Source organism: Lathyrus oleraceus, chromosome 6 (genome assembly GCF_024323335.1).
Source record: "Lathyrus oleraceus cultivar Zhongwan6 chromosome 6, CAAS_Psat_ZW6_1.0, whole genome shotgun sequence".
Lineage (NCBI taxonomy): Eukaryota > Viridiplantae > Streptophyta > Magnoliopsida > Fabales > Fabaceae > Lathyrus > Lathyrus oleraceus.
This window is the reverse complement of record NC_066584.1, coordinates 236387413-236405629: the sequence shown is the minus strand read 5'-3', so window position 1 is coordinate 236405629 and position 18217 is coordinate 236387413. Positions and strand designations below refer to the sequence as shown.

General features: G+C 36.4%; 1 protein-coding gene across 3 annotated transcripts in view; it reads right to left on the bottom strand.

The window, feature by feature from the left end:
* Nucleotides 1-282: 282 nt before the first annotated feature.
* LOC127098514 (serine/threonine-protein kinase TIO) overlaps nt 283-18217 on the bottom strand; it is a 116831-nt gene continuing 98896 nt past the window's right edge. For all 3 annotated transcript variants that reach the window (XM_051037123.1, XM_051037121.1, XM_051037125.1), the window contains 10 exons: nt 14965-15103; nt 14555-14726; nt 7629-7727; nt 6886-7413; nt 5507-6664; nt 4726-4959; nt 2985-3128; nt 2563-2643; nt 2219-2407; nt 283-773 (listed from right to left, as the gene is read on the bottom strand). In XM_051037123.1, the coding sequence (XP_050893080.1) occupies nt 528-773; nt 2219-2407; nt 2563-2643; nt 2985-3128; nt 4726-4959; nt 5507-6664; nt 6886-7413; nt 7629-7727; nt 14555-14726; nt 14965-15103 (2990 nt within the window). In that variant the 3' untranslated portion in view covers nt 283-527. The remainder of the gene's footprint in view (nt 774-2218; nt 2408-2562; nt 2644-2984; nt 3129-4725; nt 4960-5506; nt 6665-6885; nt 7414-7628; nt 7728-14554; nt 14727-14964; nt 15104-18217) is intronic.

Genomic DNA, 18217 nt, shown 5'->3' with positions numbered 1-18217 from the left:
ATTATTCTTAAATGAATGTTAAAATGAAGTGTATAACTATGTTATGTTATTATATATATTATTGATATTGTTGTATTAAATTTATAATGAATTTTTGAAATAATTATTTTATTAACTTGTGAACATATAACTATGTGTGACATATTTATGAAATTTAATTTTATATTATTAGTTAATTTAATAAAAAGTTCGACAGTAAGTTTAACCGGTTGAACCAATTGAATTTTAAACTGAAAGTTTCATCGGTTCAATCTCCGATCCGATTTTTAAGATAATACAATATAAAAAAATATTTAAGGAATATTATATAAAATATTTTATTTTAAATATATTTACAAATATCAACAGAAAGACTCAATTAACATACTATATTACTGATTCTTTCCATCTACCAAAACAAAGCATAACTTGACAAAATCACTTATGTGCAGTTTTACGGTCTAGCTACAAGTAGTCAAGGGTGAAACGAATGACTTCAGTGGAAGTCAATCAAAATAGTGATACAACCATCATCGAGACTTTGAACGTCAAGGTTCAGCAACTTTGTTAATGATCACTGATGCATATTTGGCAATGGATGATTCTGGAGACTGTAGAAGCCTTCCAATTACAGGGAACAAATGTGATGAACTGATGAACTGCCTGCAGAGTGGATGAGCACACATCTTTGCAAGGGAAAAGAGAGCAATCTTTAAAGGAGACTCGTTTGTTGAATCATTTCTGCTTGGATTTAGTGCTGATACCGCATAATCGGAAATTAACTTCAGGAGAGACTGCAAAGGAAAAGGCCACATCAAAGATATACATCAAATTGGTTACAAAAATAGCTGGTAGTATTGGCAGTAATTGATTGTTGTAACATGTCAAAGCTTGAAGGGAGACATATAAGTAACTTATCATCTTTCATCCTCAAGAGGAATGAGATAAAATCTGCACATACTCTTCAAAGTTACTGCAACCATTATATTCTAACTATCCCCTATCTCAATTTTTTATTATAAGTTGTTTTGAAAAAATATTATAAGTCGTTTTATAAAAATATCAATGAATCATTAATGATATTTTTCCTATTATACCCTTAAATATTTATTATTCTCTTTTATTCAATTATGTCAATTTCTCTTTTCAATACCATTAATAAAGGATAATTTTGTAAAATCCTTCATAATTTCTCTTTTTCATACCACAATTATTATATTTCTTAATACGTGTGAAAAATCAAAAACGACTTATAATAAAAAATGGAGGGAGTAACTATTAAACTTTAGCTACTGCAACTACTTGATAATGCCATTAGGCACTGACAGTGTAAATTACATTGTCAACCAATAGCAACCATGCATTCCGTCAAGTCAGACTGAAAATTTTAAAATAATTGTATGACATGACAAAATGATATATTCTTATTGAATGACATGTTAGAGCATCATCATTAAAACCATAATTATTATGTCCAACTAACAGCTGCAATTTCTAATTAAACTTTTTTGTTCAGGCGTGACTGGCTAGTTGCTGGTAGAGATGGATTTACATCAGCAAGCAGTTAATTTTAAAAACTTATTTTATTATAGGATAGAATGGTCATAGTATAGTAACTGCAAACTTAAAACTAAAATGTGATATGGAAGTCAAAAGGTATAAAATGAGGAAATTATTAGAACAACAACTTTATCATTTGAACCGTGTAACCATAATTTTCTCTTTAATATGCAAGTGTTTTTCATTTTAAAATTAGAAAACTTTTTATGATTACGAATTAATAAAAATTAAAATTGAATTTGCATAAATTTTAAAAAGAAAATTTGTGTAATCATCTTAAATTCTAAGGCTCTGTTTGCGAGTTAGGACGGGAGGGGAGAAGAAGGGAGGGATTCAGAAAGAGAAAATAAAAATAAATAAATAAATAGAGAAATCTTTAAATTGAAAGAATGATTTTTTATAGAATGATAAATAAATATTTATCATTAATATATTTTAATTTTCAGAATAATATAACAACATAGATCATATCTAAACTCCAAAACAAAGGCTAAAGGAAACTAAAAAAAGTTTAGGTAAAAATCTAAAGTGAATCTGACTAAATTTGATGATTCAGGCGAAAAACAGTTTAGTGCTAACTTATTTAGATGTGAAGACTAATGAAGTTGCATTTGACTGTATAACCAGAATAATAGTGTAAATTATTTCAAAATATTTACAAAATGCAGTGTGCACGTACCTGAACGGCTCCTTCAGACAAAATGTCTTCACAAAGTCTGTCAGAGTTGCGAACCAGATTGCTAAGTGCACCTGCTGCATTTGCCTTGGTCTTGTCCTCCTCTGTTTTTTGCAACAAATTTGCCAGATGAGGAATCGACCTCCTCAGCTCTTCATACAGCACATCATTGTGGTAAGCCGCATTTCCGATCTAAACTCGGGTATGGGACAGAAGATTAGAAGACAAGAAAAATTATAATTACAGTACATACATGGTATGGAAAAGCATATGTGTGATGGTATATGTTCTAAAAACAGGGATGACAACATAACATAACATATGCTATCATACAGTATAAAACTTACAGCAAAACAAGCAAATTTCCTTGTTCGTTTGTCCGGATCAGAGCATCGGTCAATAAGGATACTAACTATTTGATATCTTGCCTGCAAACTCCAAATATATTATAAATGAATTCAAAATATGATAGCTGCAAAAAGTTAAGTGTCAGATTTTGGTTTTTCATATTTGATTCAGTATCTGAATTTTTGTGTAATGAAACTGTGTGTTCACTCATTGAAAAAGGAAAACTTATTTTTCCTTTTAGGTAAGGGCTATATTGTAGATCATAAAAAAAATTGTCTGTATTTAGGATTTAAGCATGTCATGATAGGCAAAAAAATGAGAAGGATGACATAAAAATTATAAAAACAAGTCCACATATTTGCTTTGATAGTTTGATCATACAAAATACATTGTTTATGTATTCTTCATTTATTATACTTACAAGAGAACTGTAAAAAAAGGCATTGTGACGGCACATGTTTCCAAGAGCACTGCAAGCTTTGGCACGCATATTTGGATCCTCGTGTGAAAGAAAACTTTTTAAGAACTCCAAAACAGAAGCACATTTAATGTATTCATAGAACCCCTGAACACCAGGAAACAGAATAATAATCATTTTGCAAACTATCATTATGGAACATCCAAAAAGAAAATACATGTGACACAACTATACTGGTCCAAATAAAAAATAACCCAAATTATGCTATGCATTGTATGCCAGAAACCATAAAGAATGTTTCTTCAAATGGACATTTTGACATTACAAGAACAAATTCCTTAAACTAAGCCTTAAAACACTAAATGGATTCATCTATAAGGGTTGAATGAGATCATTGGAGCTATATATATGTAGAACATATTATAGGAACTTAGGAGATATCTTATTCTAATAAAAGAGTCCTCCTTTTATAGGAGAGAGTACACAAAGTCAACTTCTTAAATCAAGGAGTGATATACAAAATTGAAATAAAACAAAATAGATAACTAACTGATATCAATAATTAGATTGTTAAACTCGGCCGGAACGGCCGACAACACAGTTGCCAAAAACGCGTCAGACCGCGCCGGAATGGCACAGCCGGGCGATGCGGCTGGAAGGGCTGAGAAATCAGTAACAGAAATGGCGCAGAACAGTGGTGACGCGACTTGGAATGGCCGAGATTGCCATGATTTAATATATGGCTAAGATTCATTCCCCTCACTTTCAGGTTATCAGTGAGCTCTAAGAATCAACTCCCTAATACCTTCACCAAATCTCTACTGGAACCTCGCATAGCACAACAAATTGGATGCATAAGCTGTATATTCTCCAACTTGAGTTTTTGTTATAGTCATAATTATAATTATTCTCTCTATTTCTATTATCGTTGATACGATTTCCTTAGTTTCTTATTTTTCCTTTTTTTTTAGAGATTCTCCCAAGAATATATATTTGTTTGTATACATCCCCATTGTGTAATTCCTGTTTGTTATTCTAAACTATTTAACAATATATCATTTGGGAATCAAATTTAGAATGACGCAACAAGAGGAATACCAAAATGAGGATTATCTAATATAACACATAAAAACACATTCCATTCCAACAATTCGTTACTTTAACATGATACATTTTCTTAAAATAGTCTCACATCTGCTTTTCAAAACACGGTTTATTCAAATATCTCTTAGTCTCTTGTATTTCAAGATTTATAAACACAACACAAGTCATATTTCTAAATAATGTGGGACTAAATCCATCCCTCAAACCAAACACAATGTAGGTGTTGGAGGCTGCAAGGCAATACACAAATGCCCCAATTAGGCAAATAGGGGCAGACTACACATTTTTGTTATTTTTGATAATTATTTTCCCTTTTCTTGTAATACTCTTAACTTTTAGTTATCACATTCTACCATTTCTCTCTCTATGATAAATAGTTAGAGGTAACTTTAATATAACAATTATATTACTTTGAACTTTGAAAATGAAAAAGTAAATAAGAAAAAAAAAACTTATAAAATATAATACTTAAAAAGGAATGGAGAGAGTAATATGTTCCGTAATATGTCCACAAATCTATCTCTTTCCTTTAATGTGTCCACTACCTTTTGTCTCTAAACTGAATAGAAATAATAAAGGCAATAACCGATCAATTTAGCACTCACATAATGAAACCATTTGGTGAAGAATCAAAACTAACCTTGTCCATACGAGCAAGATCGGAAATGATCATAAGAGCATCCAGCATAACCTCTTTTGGTGCCGAAAGGTCGAACAACCTTTTCATCCTATTTGGATCCAAAAGACCTTTACTCACAAGTTGGACTGCTAAAGGTCGTTGGCACACCATTTTAGCAAGAAAGGCCACAGGCCTGCCCAAATCATTCAACTCCATATGATCTAGGCATTGAAGGATAATACTAGGCACACCAACCTGTAAACTTCAAAGCAATTGCTTAGGAGCATGGATGTTGTAAGATAGCAATTCAACTAGTAATCAAGTGCAGTATTATCAAATATCCGTCATGGCAGCGCTATGGTGGATATACATTGCATTTTTTTGGGCTCACGGCAATGGCAAATATTGGCCGATATTGCAGGTTTTTCCACTATAACGGTGCTGCAAAGCGGTATGGTGGGATTTTGGCTCTACCCCACGGACCACCGTCCGCCATCAACAACACTTAAAGTAAAATGATAAATAGCAGGCCACTGAATCAACTATAAATTTCTATTACTGAAAACGACAGATAAAATAATGCCAAAGATAAAATTGTCATCACAGAAACTAGTAATTGGTGCATTAGATAGTGTACTAGTGTGCTTTTTCAAAAAAAAGTAACCTGCCATCAGCTACTGCTTAATAACAAACATAAATAGCATGCAGTTGCATATTGGTAGCCCATGAAAAACAGTATTTGTTTGAAGCCACTTCCAATACTCCGAATAAACTACCAAAGGGGATGGAAAGAGGATTGTACCTCCATAAGGATCTTAATGTATTTTCCCATGTCTTCTTCTATTGCCTTAACTGTATCATTGTCTTCCACGCATACTCTCTGACCAGGGGAACCAACATTAAGAAGAAACCCACTGCTAACAGAAGCAGTGGCTGATGGCAAGCCATGTGCATTTTGAAGAGCAACAAAAGGAAATGCTAAGAGATCTATGACTGCATTTATTAGATCTCTGACTCCTGCATTCCCTCCACCAGGTCCAGTCCAGAATTTTATCAACTTAAGATGAACATCGCATATTAAGTTGGATATGAGCTTAACATGTTCACTCCTAATTAAAATCTGACGAAAAATCAAAGTGCCGCCAGAGAGACAACGACATAATGACGAAATTGTGCACACAACACCAATAGGAGACAATCCACCTTTATCGTTTTGGCACTCGTTTTCTTGATAAGCATTTAAAAACCCATTGCTTAATAAGCCTATAAGAAGAAGAGGTATACCACTTGCACACAACTGCTGAACAGCTAATGGTCCTCCCCACTTGAGTTTGGAATCTAAAAGACCAACAGACCCATCTTTTACCCTTAGCCAATATGGGAGCTTCCCATTAAAATTTCCATGGTCCTGTTGATTTTCATTTCCTGGTGAAAACTTAAGATGGTCACTTAGTGTAGAAGTTCGGGGAATTAAGGGCATGGCAATTTCAGATATCGAAGACTCAACCGAAGTTCCAGATTCGAGGGAAAGAATGGACGCCAAAGCCAACATAGCTGATGCACTTTGAAGTTGGAAAGAGGCTTTTGTTTTATCATCATAAGAAACGTGACGAGCAAGAACAGAGAGTCGAGCAAGCTGCTTCTTTGGTGAGGTGGTGAGCATAAAAATTGCAGAATTTCTTCCAGTTGACTTCAAACATTGTGCAATTATTGTGAGAATGGTACATGAATGACAAATCAGAGCAGAAGGATTTGCTAATTTGCATTTAGTGTTACTTGGTTCTACAGTGTGTGCATCTTTGTTGAGAGAGGAACTGCATATTGACAAAACTGAGAAAATCTCTGAAACAATAGTTCGGTCACCACCACCACTTACAACAGTAGTCACAGGAAGGGAACCGGGCAGACCACAAAGGACGGATGGAACAATTCCATTATGGAGGCAGCACCTTGACAAAAGCTGAAAAGGAAAAAGAACTATGGAATAAAAATTTGGAATTACCTTCAAATATGCCATTCTACAACTATAACCTTTGTACCAATAACAATTAAGCATTATAACTTTATTAGAGAAACAATAAAAAAAATGTTGGAAAGGTCTACTTTATGCAGCCAATATGAAACATCCAACTCGATGTCATAACAGTAATCCCTAAAACAAGGGCAGGCGTACAGAAGTACCTGAAGACCACAAATTGTTGCAGACTCAATCCGTTGGTGAAAACAGTAGTACACAGCAACCTGAACAGCTTTGGATCTCAGAAATGCTCTTGCCATTACATCAACCATTTTTGTTGATTCTTCATCAAACAAGGGATCTTTTATGTGATCCATAATTTCTGTCCTCTGCGAAAAATGACTCTGCAATGCACTAATGGGAAACAAAATGGCACTTTTTCTCATAAAAAGGACATCCAGAGCATCAATCAAAGACCACGCAGCCCTGCATGCTTCAGAAGCAGCCTGTAGCATATTGGAAGAACCTGCAATAAGACCCGAACCAGAAGTTGCTAAGCACGAGCACAAATGGTCAATTAAACCAGATGTTTTTGCATGCTCTATAATTCTGTTAGCCGTTTCGTTCAGTGTCTCTGAGCTTGAAATTTGAGATGATCTAAGCACCTGAGCAACTTTAGACAACATGACTGTAATGCAGGCACTTGACTCATACAGAACTCTTCCAGAAGCATCATTTGTCAAAGTTACAACCTGCAATTACACATTAATAAATGAGTGCTGCAAAATATTTAACAAGATTTTTTTCACCTATCTGTTGCCCAAGCTAACATTTAAGGTAAGCTGGGAATAGGTTATGAAGGTATGAATACTGAAAAAACTAAAGCATGTAGTTTAGATTTACATTGTCACTTTCAATATAAATTTCCAACAAGTTGAAAATTTTTACATGATAGTAAGAGTATCACCTGAGAATAGATTTCAACCAATTCAACCCATTGATTTAAATATGAGTTTGAAAAGAATTTCCCACCATTATCTAGCAAAATTTTGGTGATAGAGAAACCCTGCACAAAACAAAATGCCTGAAGTTTAACTAGCTAATCTTGGGAGAAAAGGTTGTCAATTAATTTCACAAAAATATCCACCAAAAAATAGGGGAAAATTGATTAATCAAAGAGCATGAAATGAGAGGCACATACTAAATTTATGTATGTTGTAAATAAAAGTTATTAAAAGAAAACAATGCTAAAATAATGTAGGCTCTCCAACAAGTTCATTTGTAATCTCATCTATCTCTATATCTGAGGTGTTGCTTACAGTTGTATGATCATCAATAATCAATCTATACAGGTTCATTTTACCCTCTCTATATCTGTTTTTGCATTTACGTCTCTACCATATTTGTAATAATTTGATACTCATGCTGAACAGTCAGGTTACCTACGCTACGCATAAGGGAACCCTTCGCAGTATTGCTTGTTCAATGAGAATAGCTTGTAACAAGGACATTGTCAAAAGTTCAAGTGCTGAAGCAAAATATCAAGTGAGAACTCATTCGGCTCAAAAAGTTGCTTCAGAAAACTAGATTTGAAGAGGTTTCACAACTGAAACTTATTTGTGATGTGGGATAATCAAGCTGTACCACATTTCTCCTATAATCGAGTGTTCCATGGAAGGGTCAATCATCATTTATCTTTTAAGGAGGGATCATCACTTTCTTTGATGATTCAAATTACCGGTAAGCATTGTTTCACTTGCATGATATCTTCAAATAAGTTAAATATTTTAAAAGCTTGGTAGTGTGAGAGGTCCTCAAATGACCAGTAAGCATATGCTCTAGCTTGAGGGATTGTTGAAAAGCATGTAAATATGTTCAAATAAAATGTGAGGAAACCTATGAAGCACGGATACCGGAAACACGACACCTACACTGACACATTGACACCGATAATAATTTAAAAAACAAATAAACTAAACGTAATCACAAGTATCGGTGTCAATTTTGGACACTGGCACAGACACACTTTTTTTAGAGGTGTTGGTACTACATAGGAGAGGAGGTAACACGGTATCATGCAACTTCAGTAGCTAAAGCAACTGATGGGTATATTACTATTATCAGTCTACATATTCAGCTCATCGTGTAGTTGAGATATATAGACTTAATCATGAAGCACAGACACATCAAATACTAGGTGTATCCCTGTGTTAGATAAGTCAGTTATAGTTTTCACACTTAGCCTGTAATTCAGGCATGTGCTAAAATTAGTATGCCAGCCGTTGTAATTGCCATAACAGAATTAGTTATGGGTGGCATAGTCTATAAATAGATGCTATTGGATCATAACTCAATACAATGTAATAATTTTATCTTTTCAATCAATAGAATTTCGGATTCTCTCCTCAATTCAGTTGCACTTTAAGACCCTGTGTCCGATAAGTGTTCCAAAAAAGATTTTTTCTTTGCTTCGACACACTTTAGACACTTCAACGGGAGTTAAAGATGCGTTAAAGTGATGACTAGTGAGGATTTGAAGATATTAAATTTGATTGCATCATTTTTAACTTTTGAGTATGAATGAAGATGAAAAATGTCATATTTTGTTTAACTTTTTTTCTAATGAATCAAATTGATCAATTTAGAGTTGGTATTCCTAGTTTTAGATTCAAATAATTTTCTAAATTGAGCAATTTATCACACTTCTTAGTTTTAAATATCATATAAGAGGAAAAGAATACAATTCTTAAAGGAAGAAAACAGTAGGTCGGTTGAAATGCGAGAGACTAAGAGGCATTTGAATAAACCGTGTGTTTTGAAAAGCACTACGGAGACATTATTATATTTAGAGAGATTACAACTAATTATATGATATAGGCGATGTGGGATATTCTATATACAAATATTCTTTAACACTATATATTTACAAATATCAATACTCCCCCTCAAGCTTGAGCATATAAGTCAAATGCACCAATTGATCATTAAAATTGACAAAGCTTGTGAGGATGTCACCTGACTCGATCTTCTCTCTGACAAAGTACCTGACCCGATCTTCTCTTTGACAAAGAGACAGTCTATCTCAATATGTTTGGTCTTCTCATTAAAGAATGAATTTGAAGCAATGTGCAATGCAGCTTGATTATCACAAATAATTGTTATTGGTCTTGCTTCTTCAATTTGAAGTTCCTTGAGCAACTATTTTAACCAATAAGTTCACATGTTGTCATTGCCATGGTCCTATACTTTGCCTCGGCGCTTGATCTTGCAACTACGTTTTGTTTGTTACTTTTCCAGGATATAAGGTTTCCTCCAACAAATACACAATACTCAGAGGTGGATCGTCTATCAATGGGTGACCCTGCCCAATCAGCATCGGAGTATCCAACTATCTAAGTATGTCATTTATCTTCATACACTAAACCTTTTCCTAGAGTATATTTGATGTATCTAAGAATCTGGATAACACCACCATGTGTTCCTGACAAGGGGAATTTAAGAACTGACTTACCACACTGACTGCAAAAGAAATGTATGAACGAGTGACTGTGAGATAATTAAATTTTCCAACCAATCTCTTATACCCTTCTGAGTCAGATAGAGGCTCCCCCTGATTGGGTAGTAGTTTGACATTTGGATCCATAGGAGTATCAACTGGTTTAGCATTCAACAAACTTATTTCTTCCAAAATATCCATAGCATATTTCCGTTGAGAAATCACCGAACCATCTTTAGATTGGGCTACCTCAATATCCAAGAAATAGCGGAGTCTACCAGGATCTTTTGTCTGAAATTGATTCGAGAGACGTTGTTTTAACTTGAGTATTCTCTGTTGATCACTACCAGTTATGACAATATCATCTACATACACAATAAGATAAATACACTCTTGGGCTGAATGACGATAAAAAACAGAATGGTCAGCTTCGCTACAGACCATACCAAATTGTTGTACTGCAATGCTGAATCTCCCGAATCAAATTCTCGGAGATTGGTTAAGACCATAAAGAGATATGTGTAGCCTACACGCCATATTCGATGACTCCCCCTGAGCAACAAACTCAGGTGGTTGCTCCATATATACTTCCTCTTCAAGATCACCATGTAAAAAGACATTTTTGATGTCAAGTTGATGAAGAGGCCAATGTCGAATAGCTGCAATGGCTAGAATAAGTCGAACAGATGTCATCTTGGCTATAGGCGAGAAGGTATCACTATAATCCAACCCAAAAATCTGAGTTTATCCTTTGCCTACCAAGCAAGCTTTAAATCGATCAATCTTACCATTTGGGCCAACCTTCACTGTATAAAGCCAACGACAACCTACTAAAGATTTCTCAGGGGGTAGAGAAACCAGTTCCCAGGTACCACCGCTTTGAAGAGCACACATTTCATCAATCATTGTTTGCCTCCACTCAGGATGAGATAATGTTTCACCTGGAGTTTTAGGAATAGAAACAGAAGACAAAGAAAACAAACAAGTATACTACAAAGGGGAAAGACGATAATAACATAGATCAATATAATGTGGAGAAGAATTTCGTGTTTAACGTATACCTTTTCGAAGGGCAATCGGAAGATTGAACTCAGGTTGCAGGATCGGATCCGGTGATGGCGAGAGCGTCCGAGGAGAGTCTGCAATGACCTCAAGGAAAGGTACGACCTCAGGGATAGATATGACCTCAGGGACAGGTGCGACAGATGTTAGTTGACGACGGTGATATGTTTGAAGTGGGCGAGAAATTGGGGGGTTAGGGTCAGGTTCCCTAGAATGATTGGGGACAATGGCAGATGGGACTTTCGAAAGAGGTGTGGGAGTACTTTCCTGAAGGGGTTCCAGAGTTGCTTGGTTGGACTCGAAATATGGAACAGACTCGAAGAAGGTAACATCGGCCAATACGAGGTATCGTTGTAGAGTAGGTGAATAGCAATGATAATCTTTTTAGGATCGATGATAACCAAGAAAGACACTTTAATGATCGAGTTGATAGTTTATCAAGTCCTGGGGAGAGATTGTGTACAAAACATGTAGACCCAAAGACTCGAGGAGGAATTGGGTGAAGGTGAGAGTGTGGAAAAAGGATTGAATGAGGGGTTTTATTATTAAGGGCATGCCATTTATAAGGTAATATGTCGTGAGCATAGCATCTCCCCTAAACCAGAGTGGAACATTACCATGGAGAAGTAGGATCCGAGTGGTTTCTACGAGATGCCGATTTTTGTGTTCGGCTACCCCGTTTTGTTGAGGTGTATGAGGGCAAGATGTTTGGTGCAGAATACCATTGGATGACATAAAAGTTTGAAATTGTTGGGATAAAAATATTCACGGGCATTGTCACTTCTTAAGGTACGAATAGACAAACCAAATTGGATTTTTATTTCTCGATAGAATTGTTCAAAAATAGAAAATAATTCAGATTTATTCTTCATTAAAAATAACCAAGTGCACCATGAAAAATTATCAATAAATGTTACAAAATACCTAGACTCAAAAGTAAAAACAGTACGCGAGGGACCCCAAACATCGGAGTGAAAGCAAAAGGGGACGAAACCCGTTTATTGACTCGATCGGGAAAGTGACTACAGGTATGTTTCCCTAACTGACAAGACTCATAATGTAAATTAGATAATTTTGTTAAACTAGGCACCAACTTTTGTAATTTGGGAAGACATGGATGACCTAACTGCGCATGTATAGTGAGAGGAGAATCTGTTGTTGAGCATGTGGTAGATGACGCAGAGAAGTAGTAGAGGCCTTGAGACTCACATCCGATGCCAATCGTCTGTCCCGAACTCCGATCCTGCAGGATAGCATTACTGTTAGTAAAGGTGATAGAACAATCAAGGGGACGAGTTAAACGACTGACTGAAAGTAAATTAAATAGGCAATTAGGTACATATAGAACAGAAGTAATAGAGAGAAAGAGATGGTAGAATTTGAACAGTACCAATCTCTTGGGGTCGGGTTTGAGAATCATTTGCAGCAGATATACTAGGTAAGAAATCAGAGGTAGAGAGAGAAGAGATAAGACCTTTATTACCAGTAACATGATCAGACGCACCAGAATCAAGGACCCAAGGGTCAAAAGGAGATGATTGAGAGAAGCAAACAGACGAATTATCAGTGTGTGCAACCGAAGCCGTGGAACCAGAGTTCTGATTAGTCTGACACCACCTGAGAAAATCATCGTAGCTTGGTGTAGAGCTCTGAAGAGAAGGTGAGGTTTGCAGAGTGTCAGAATGACCTATTTGAGTTGCATTCACCTGGCGGGGAGGTTTTCCATGCAACTTCTAGCAACGGTCAATAGTATGCCCAAGCCGGTTACAATGGTCACACTTGGGACGAGGTTTGGAGTTGGATGACCCCCCTCGAAAGTGATTTTGGTTGTTGCCAAGGGACGCAATGGCAAATGTGTCAGGGGGTCGGGCAACAATAGATGGAGGGGAGACCGGACAAAAAGCATGAGGTGTAGTCAAGCGCAACAGGTTCACTAACTGTGTCATAGTTAGGAACAGTCGTACCGAATAAAATTTGGTTACGAACGGACTCGAGTTCTGATGATAGTCCGATAAGTGTCATGATCATGAAAAACTTACTTTGTTGTTCGGCATGAGTTGTTGCGTCTTTTGTGTAAGGCAATAGGGTTGCGTAATTTGCTTTCAAGGCATCAAGCTTACTCAGATAAGCTTGCAAATCCATATTCCCCAACTTCAGAGAGTTGAGTTTGAGGATGACATTGTATAGACAATGAACATCGTCGGAGAAGACTTTCGTAGTTTTTTCCCATACCTCATAGCAAGTGGTGAAGGCTTGATATTGTGCTTGGAGATTAGGTGCTATGGAATACCATAACACAATGCATAGAGAGGCATCGGTTTGTTTCCATTTAGTGAGTTTTTCGGCGGCAACAACATCCAATTTTGTGGTTAGGTGATCTTCAAATCCTTGACCGTGAAACCACATCTTGACAGCATCAGCCCATATGTTATAATTAGTTGTTCCGGTTAGTTTTTCACATAGGATAAGCGGAACATTTGTAAATGAGTCTCCCATAGTTTGAAAATATCAAAAAATTGTATTTTTGCAGATGGGAAAAATATCGGAGGACAGATCTGGAAGCCTAACGAAAAACTGAGTCACGTGGTGAAAGTGACAAAAGCGGAATATCACACGAAGGGCAGATTTGTAGCACACTTTCGGTGAGTCGGAAATAAAAACTGATGCCCGGTTTGGAACCGGGCAGAGAGACGACCGGGACAGCGAAAAACGGTGCAGGAAAACGACGTCAGACGCGCTGGTACGCGCGCTTCAAATGGTGACGCCTGAATCCCACACGCGGAGGTGTAGACGGCGCGTGGTGGGGTGTTTGGAGGCGTGGTACTGAGGGTGGGTCGGATCGGGGAAAACGCTCCTATTTGCAGGGGTGGTTTGCCGGAAATCGCCAGAATCGATGGCAGGAGGTGGTGGTGGACGAAGGTTGACGAAAATCTAATGTCAGAAAAACAAACCAGAGTGATGACACGGTTTGTCAGAAATTTTTCTCACCGGAAGATAGTGGATCAACCGTGTAAAGCACGGTATAGAAAAACAAACCAGAGTGATGACACGGTTTGTCAGAAATTTTTCTCACCGGAAGATAGTGGATCAACCGTGTAAAGCACGGTATAGGGTTGTCTCTCAATAGACTCTGGATACCATGTTGAAATTCAAGAGACTAAGAGGCATTTGAATAAACCGTGTGTTTTGAAAAGCACTACGGAGACATTATTATATAGATAGAGATTACAACTAATTACATGATATAGTCGATGTGGGACTATTCTATATACATATATTCTTTTAACACTATATATTTACAAATATCAACAGGATTAAATGCGTAAGTGACGTACCTTTGTTAACAGGTCAAAAACTTCAGCAGATTTCGTTGATACAACAGATCTGCTAAACAAAAGAAGCTCGCTTATGAGCTCGTCTATTTGCCCAGTAGAACTGAAGACACCGGCAGCAACTAGTTTTGAGAGAATTCTTAATGACTGGTTTGAAGCAGGAAGATCTTGATCACTGTAGATTATAAAAGAAGACTTCAGAGATAAATAATTTTGAAATAAAACAAAAAACTTAGTAGGGCGTTGAAGTCAAAAGAAGGTTCCCTATAAGATAATGAACAAAATCTCATTAAATAAAAATATTCAATAATGTTGAGTAAGCTCAAGACATTAAAACCAATTCAATTTTAAGTGGAATTCATGAGGAGACCAAATGCAAAATCAAAGTTTTTGAGTCTGCCTCACAAACATACCTGCAAATATTTTGAGATCCCTTCGACCATCTTTTCAGAGGTTGCAGAACAAATCCCAATGCTTCATTGTCTTGACCAATTACTTTTGCACCTTCGACAGTTTGAGAGTTACTTTCAAGTCTGTCCAGTCTTTGGCAGCCTGCTCAGAGTCATTCACAATCACATCAATCCAGGTGTTTATGTAAGATAAAGAGTATACTAATAATGATAATGTATATGTGTGTTTATGTGTGTTAAAGGATATATTTGAGAATTCACTTTGCAAAGCAAAAAGAGCAAAACTGCAATTTGACTCCATACTAAAGTCAATAAAATCCCTAAATGTGCACTAATCTGATTCTTACGTCCATTATTCATTGATTTCAGTTCTACACAAAAGGAGAGAAAGTTTTAGGAGGCTTTAGCTTAATATGCAGAATTATCTGATTCAATCTTGTTAAGGAGTATCATGCCATTCTTTTCCCAATTATCACAAGGACCAGTACAAAGGAACCATGGGCCAGATGCACGAATATTTTTATATTTTGGATTTAATTGACCGTTAGACATTATGTGTGGTTCGTGAAAGTGTCATTTCCAATTCTAAACAGCAAAAGCTATGACACAACTAATACATTCATTCAAATTAAAGGATACGGAAAGAAGTGCAATCTTGACTGTAGAAAGCACTTGCAAGTGCCATACTGTATAAATTTGTAATTGTGACACGTTGCATGCATTCGCTAGTATTAGTAAGAATATGTATGAGAATGACGCCTTATCTATTTAGGCCAGGATTAGTATATATTTATTGGCCAGGATCAGTTTGATGCAACATCTGGTTTACAGCTGAGATTAATTGTCATGTCATTAGAAAACAGATGCAGCGCTGATTCATTCTACCTGTTTGTGAAGAATGGAAAGCTGCTGCTAAACTTTTTTATATTTCCAAGTTAAGAATGATCAACACTTATGTTCTGGCTTGAGTATAGGCTGAGTAATTAGAATACATGAGTTTGACCATTCACGTTAGAATTAGTAAATGCTAAGGGCATGCATGGGTATATACAAAATACTGTATCTGATAATATAAAAACCAGTTATATATCTTCACCCAACAGCTGGATTTTGTGATATGTGATTAATGGTATCAAAGTCATTCCTAAACCTTATAATGACTGCCTAAAGCCTCTCATAAAGGTAAACATACTACACATAATCCGCTTTTTTTAATGGCAAATTGTTAGTTGGTTTGTGTTAACTCAGAAAGATTTATTCAAAAAACTGTATATATTTTCCATTCTGATGTATGATATAAATAGTATAGTTACAAGCTGTCAGGTTGAATTTAAACCCACTAAATTAGCTAAACTGTCCTAGGTACATTTACAACTAATTATGTTAATTAAGAGAATAACTATTACAAATAAATGTACAATCTCAACAGAATCATTTCTAATAATAGCTAATTATTACCAATAATTTTGTTGACATCCCCCCTCAAATTGATGCTGGTAAATCTACAAGCATCAATTTGCCAAGCAAAAAATTGTGTCACTGACGTGTCAAGGTTTTAGTGAAAATGTCAGCTATTTGAACAGATGTTGAGACATGTGGTAGATAGATAACTCTTCTATCATAGACTTCCCGAATAGAGTGACAATCAACTTCGATGTGTTTCGTCCGCTTATGGTAAATTGGATTTGCTGCAATTTGAATGGCACTGGTATTGTCAGCATGAAGCGGAGTTGGTTGTTGTTGAGAGAATCCAAGCTCAGTAAGAAGACCACGCAACCATATTATTTCAGAACAAGTGGCAGACATTGCGCGATATTCTGCTTCAGTGGACGACTTTGAGACTGAATCTTGTTTCTTACATTTCCATGAAATAGGAGCATTCCCTAGGAACATACACCAGCCGGTAGTAGATTTTCTTGTATCTGGACATCCAGCTCAATCAGCATCACTATATGCTTGGAGTTTGATTGATGAATCAACAGGAAAAAATAAACCACGCTTTGGGGTGCCAAAGAGGTATCTAATGATTCGTTGTACCGCTGAAAGATGGAAATGTCGTGGAGCTTGCATGAACTTACTAACTGTGTGTACAGCGAAAGAAATATTTGGGCGAGTGATAGTTACATAGATAAGACTTCCTACCAATTTGCGATATTTAGTGGGATCATCAAGAAGGTCACCTTCATCTCTTCTATATTTAACATTAACTTCCATGGGAGTGTCTACAAGGGTTGCATTTGTGAGTCCAGCTAGTTGGGCCAAGTCTTGAATATACTTTTGTTGATTTAGAAAAACACCCTCATGATGATAATGCACCTCCAAACCCAACAAATAAGTGAGATAGCCTAACTCTTTCATTTGAAAAGTTGAATGCAGCAAGTGTTTGATTCTAGAAATAACATCTTGATCAGAACCTGTCACGACAATGTCATCCACATAAACAAGAAGCACCATTATGCCTCTAGGAGTCCTTTGTAGGAAAAAAGATGGATCATACTGACTTTGATTGATTCAAAACCAAGTAGTGTCGATCGAAACTTTTCAAACCAAACTCTTGGTGCCTGTTTCAATCCATATAAAGAGCGTTTTAGTTTGCAAATAGTATTAGGTGAAGGTGTAGGCATACCATTAGGAAGTTTGATGTAAACTTCCTCCTGAAGATCACCGTGGCGGAATGCGTTTTTAACATCTATTTGATGTAGTGGTCAAGCTTGTGACGCAGCAATAGCAAGAATAGTGCGTACGGCTGTCATCTTGGCAACCGGAGAAAACATCTCCTCATAGTCAAGTCCATATTCTTGCTTATTTCCAAGCACAACTAAACGAGCCTTGTATCGATCTATGGATCCATCTGAACGCAGCTTTATGGAGAACATAAACTTATTGCCTAAAGGTTTAACCGATGAGGGACATGGCACTATATCCCAAGTTTGATTTTCTTCCAGGGCAAGGAATTCTGTTTCAATAGCTTTCTGCCAACAATCATTCTCCATGGCCTGTTTATAAGATGAAGGAATAGGAATCGAAGATAAAGATGTTGTCATGCAATTGATATACCTTTCTGGGGGCTTTTTATCGCGCAAGTTACGTCGTAGAGGAGCTAGTTCTGATTCTTCTTCTACTGGACCAGCAACCAAGGAAATATCTTGAGGGGGCCCATCCATTGGTTGATTTTGAGTGACAGTACGTCTTTTGTAAGTCAAGAGAGGTTTAGAAGATTGTTGACCTGAATGAGAGTTAGAAAACAATGGCAAAA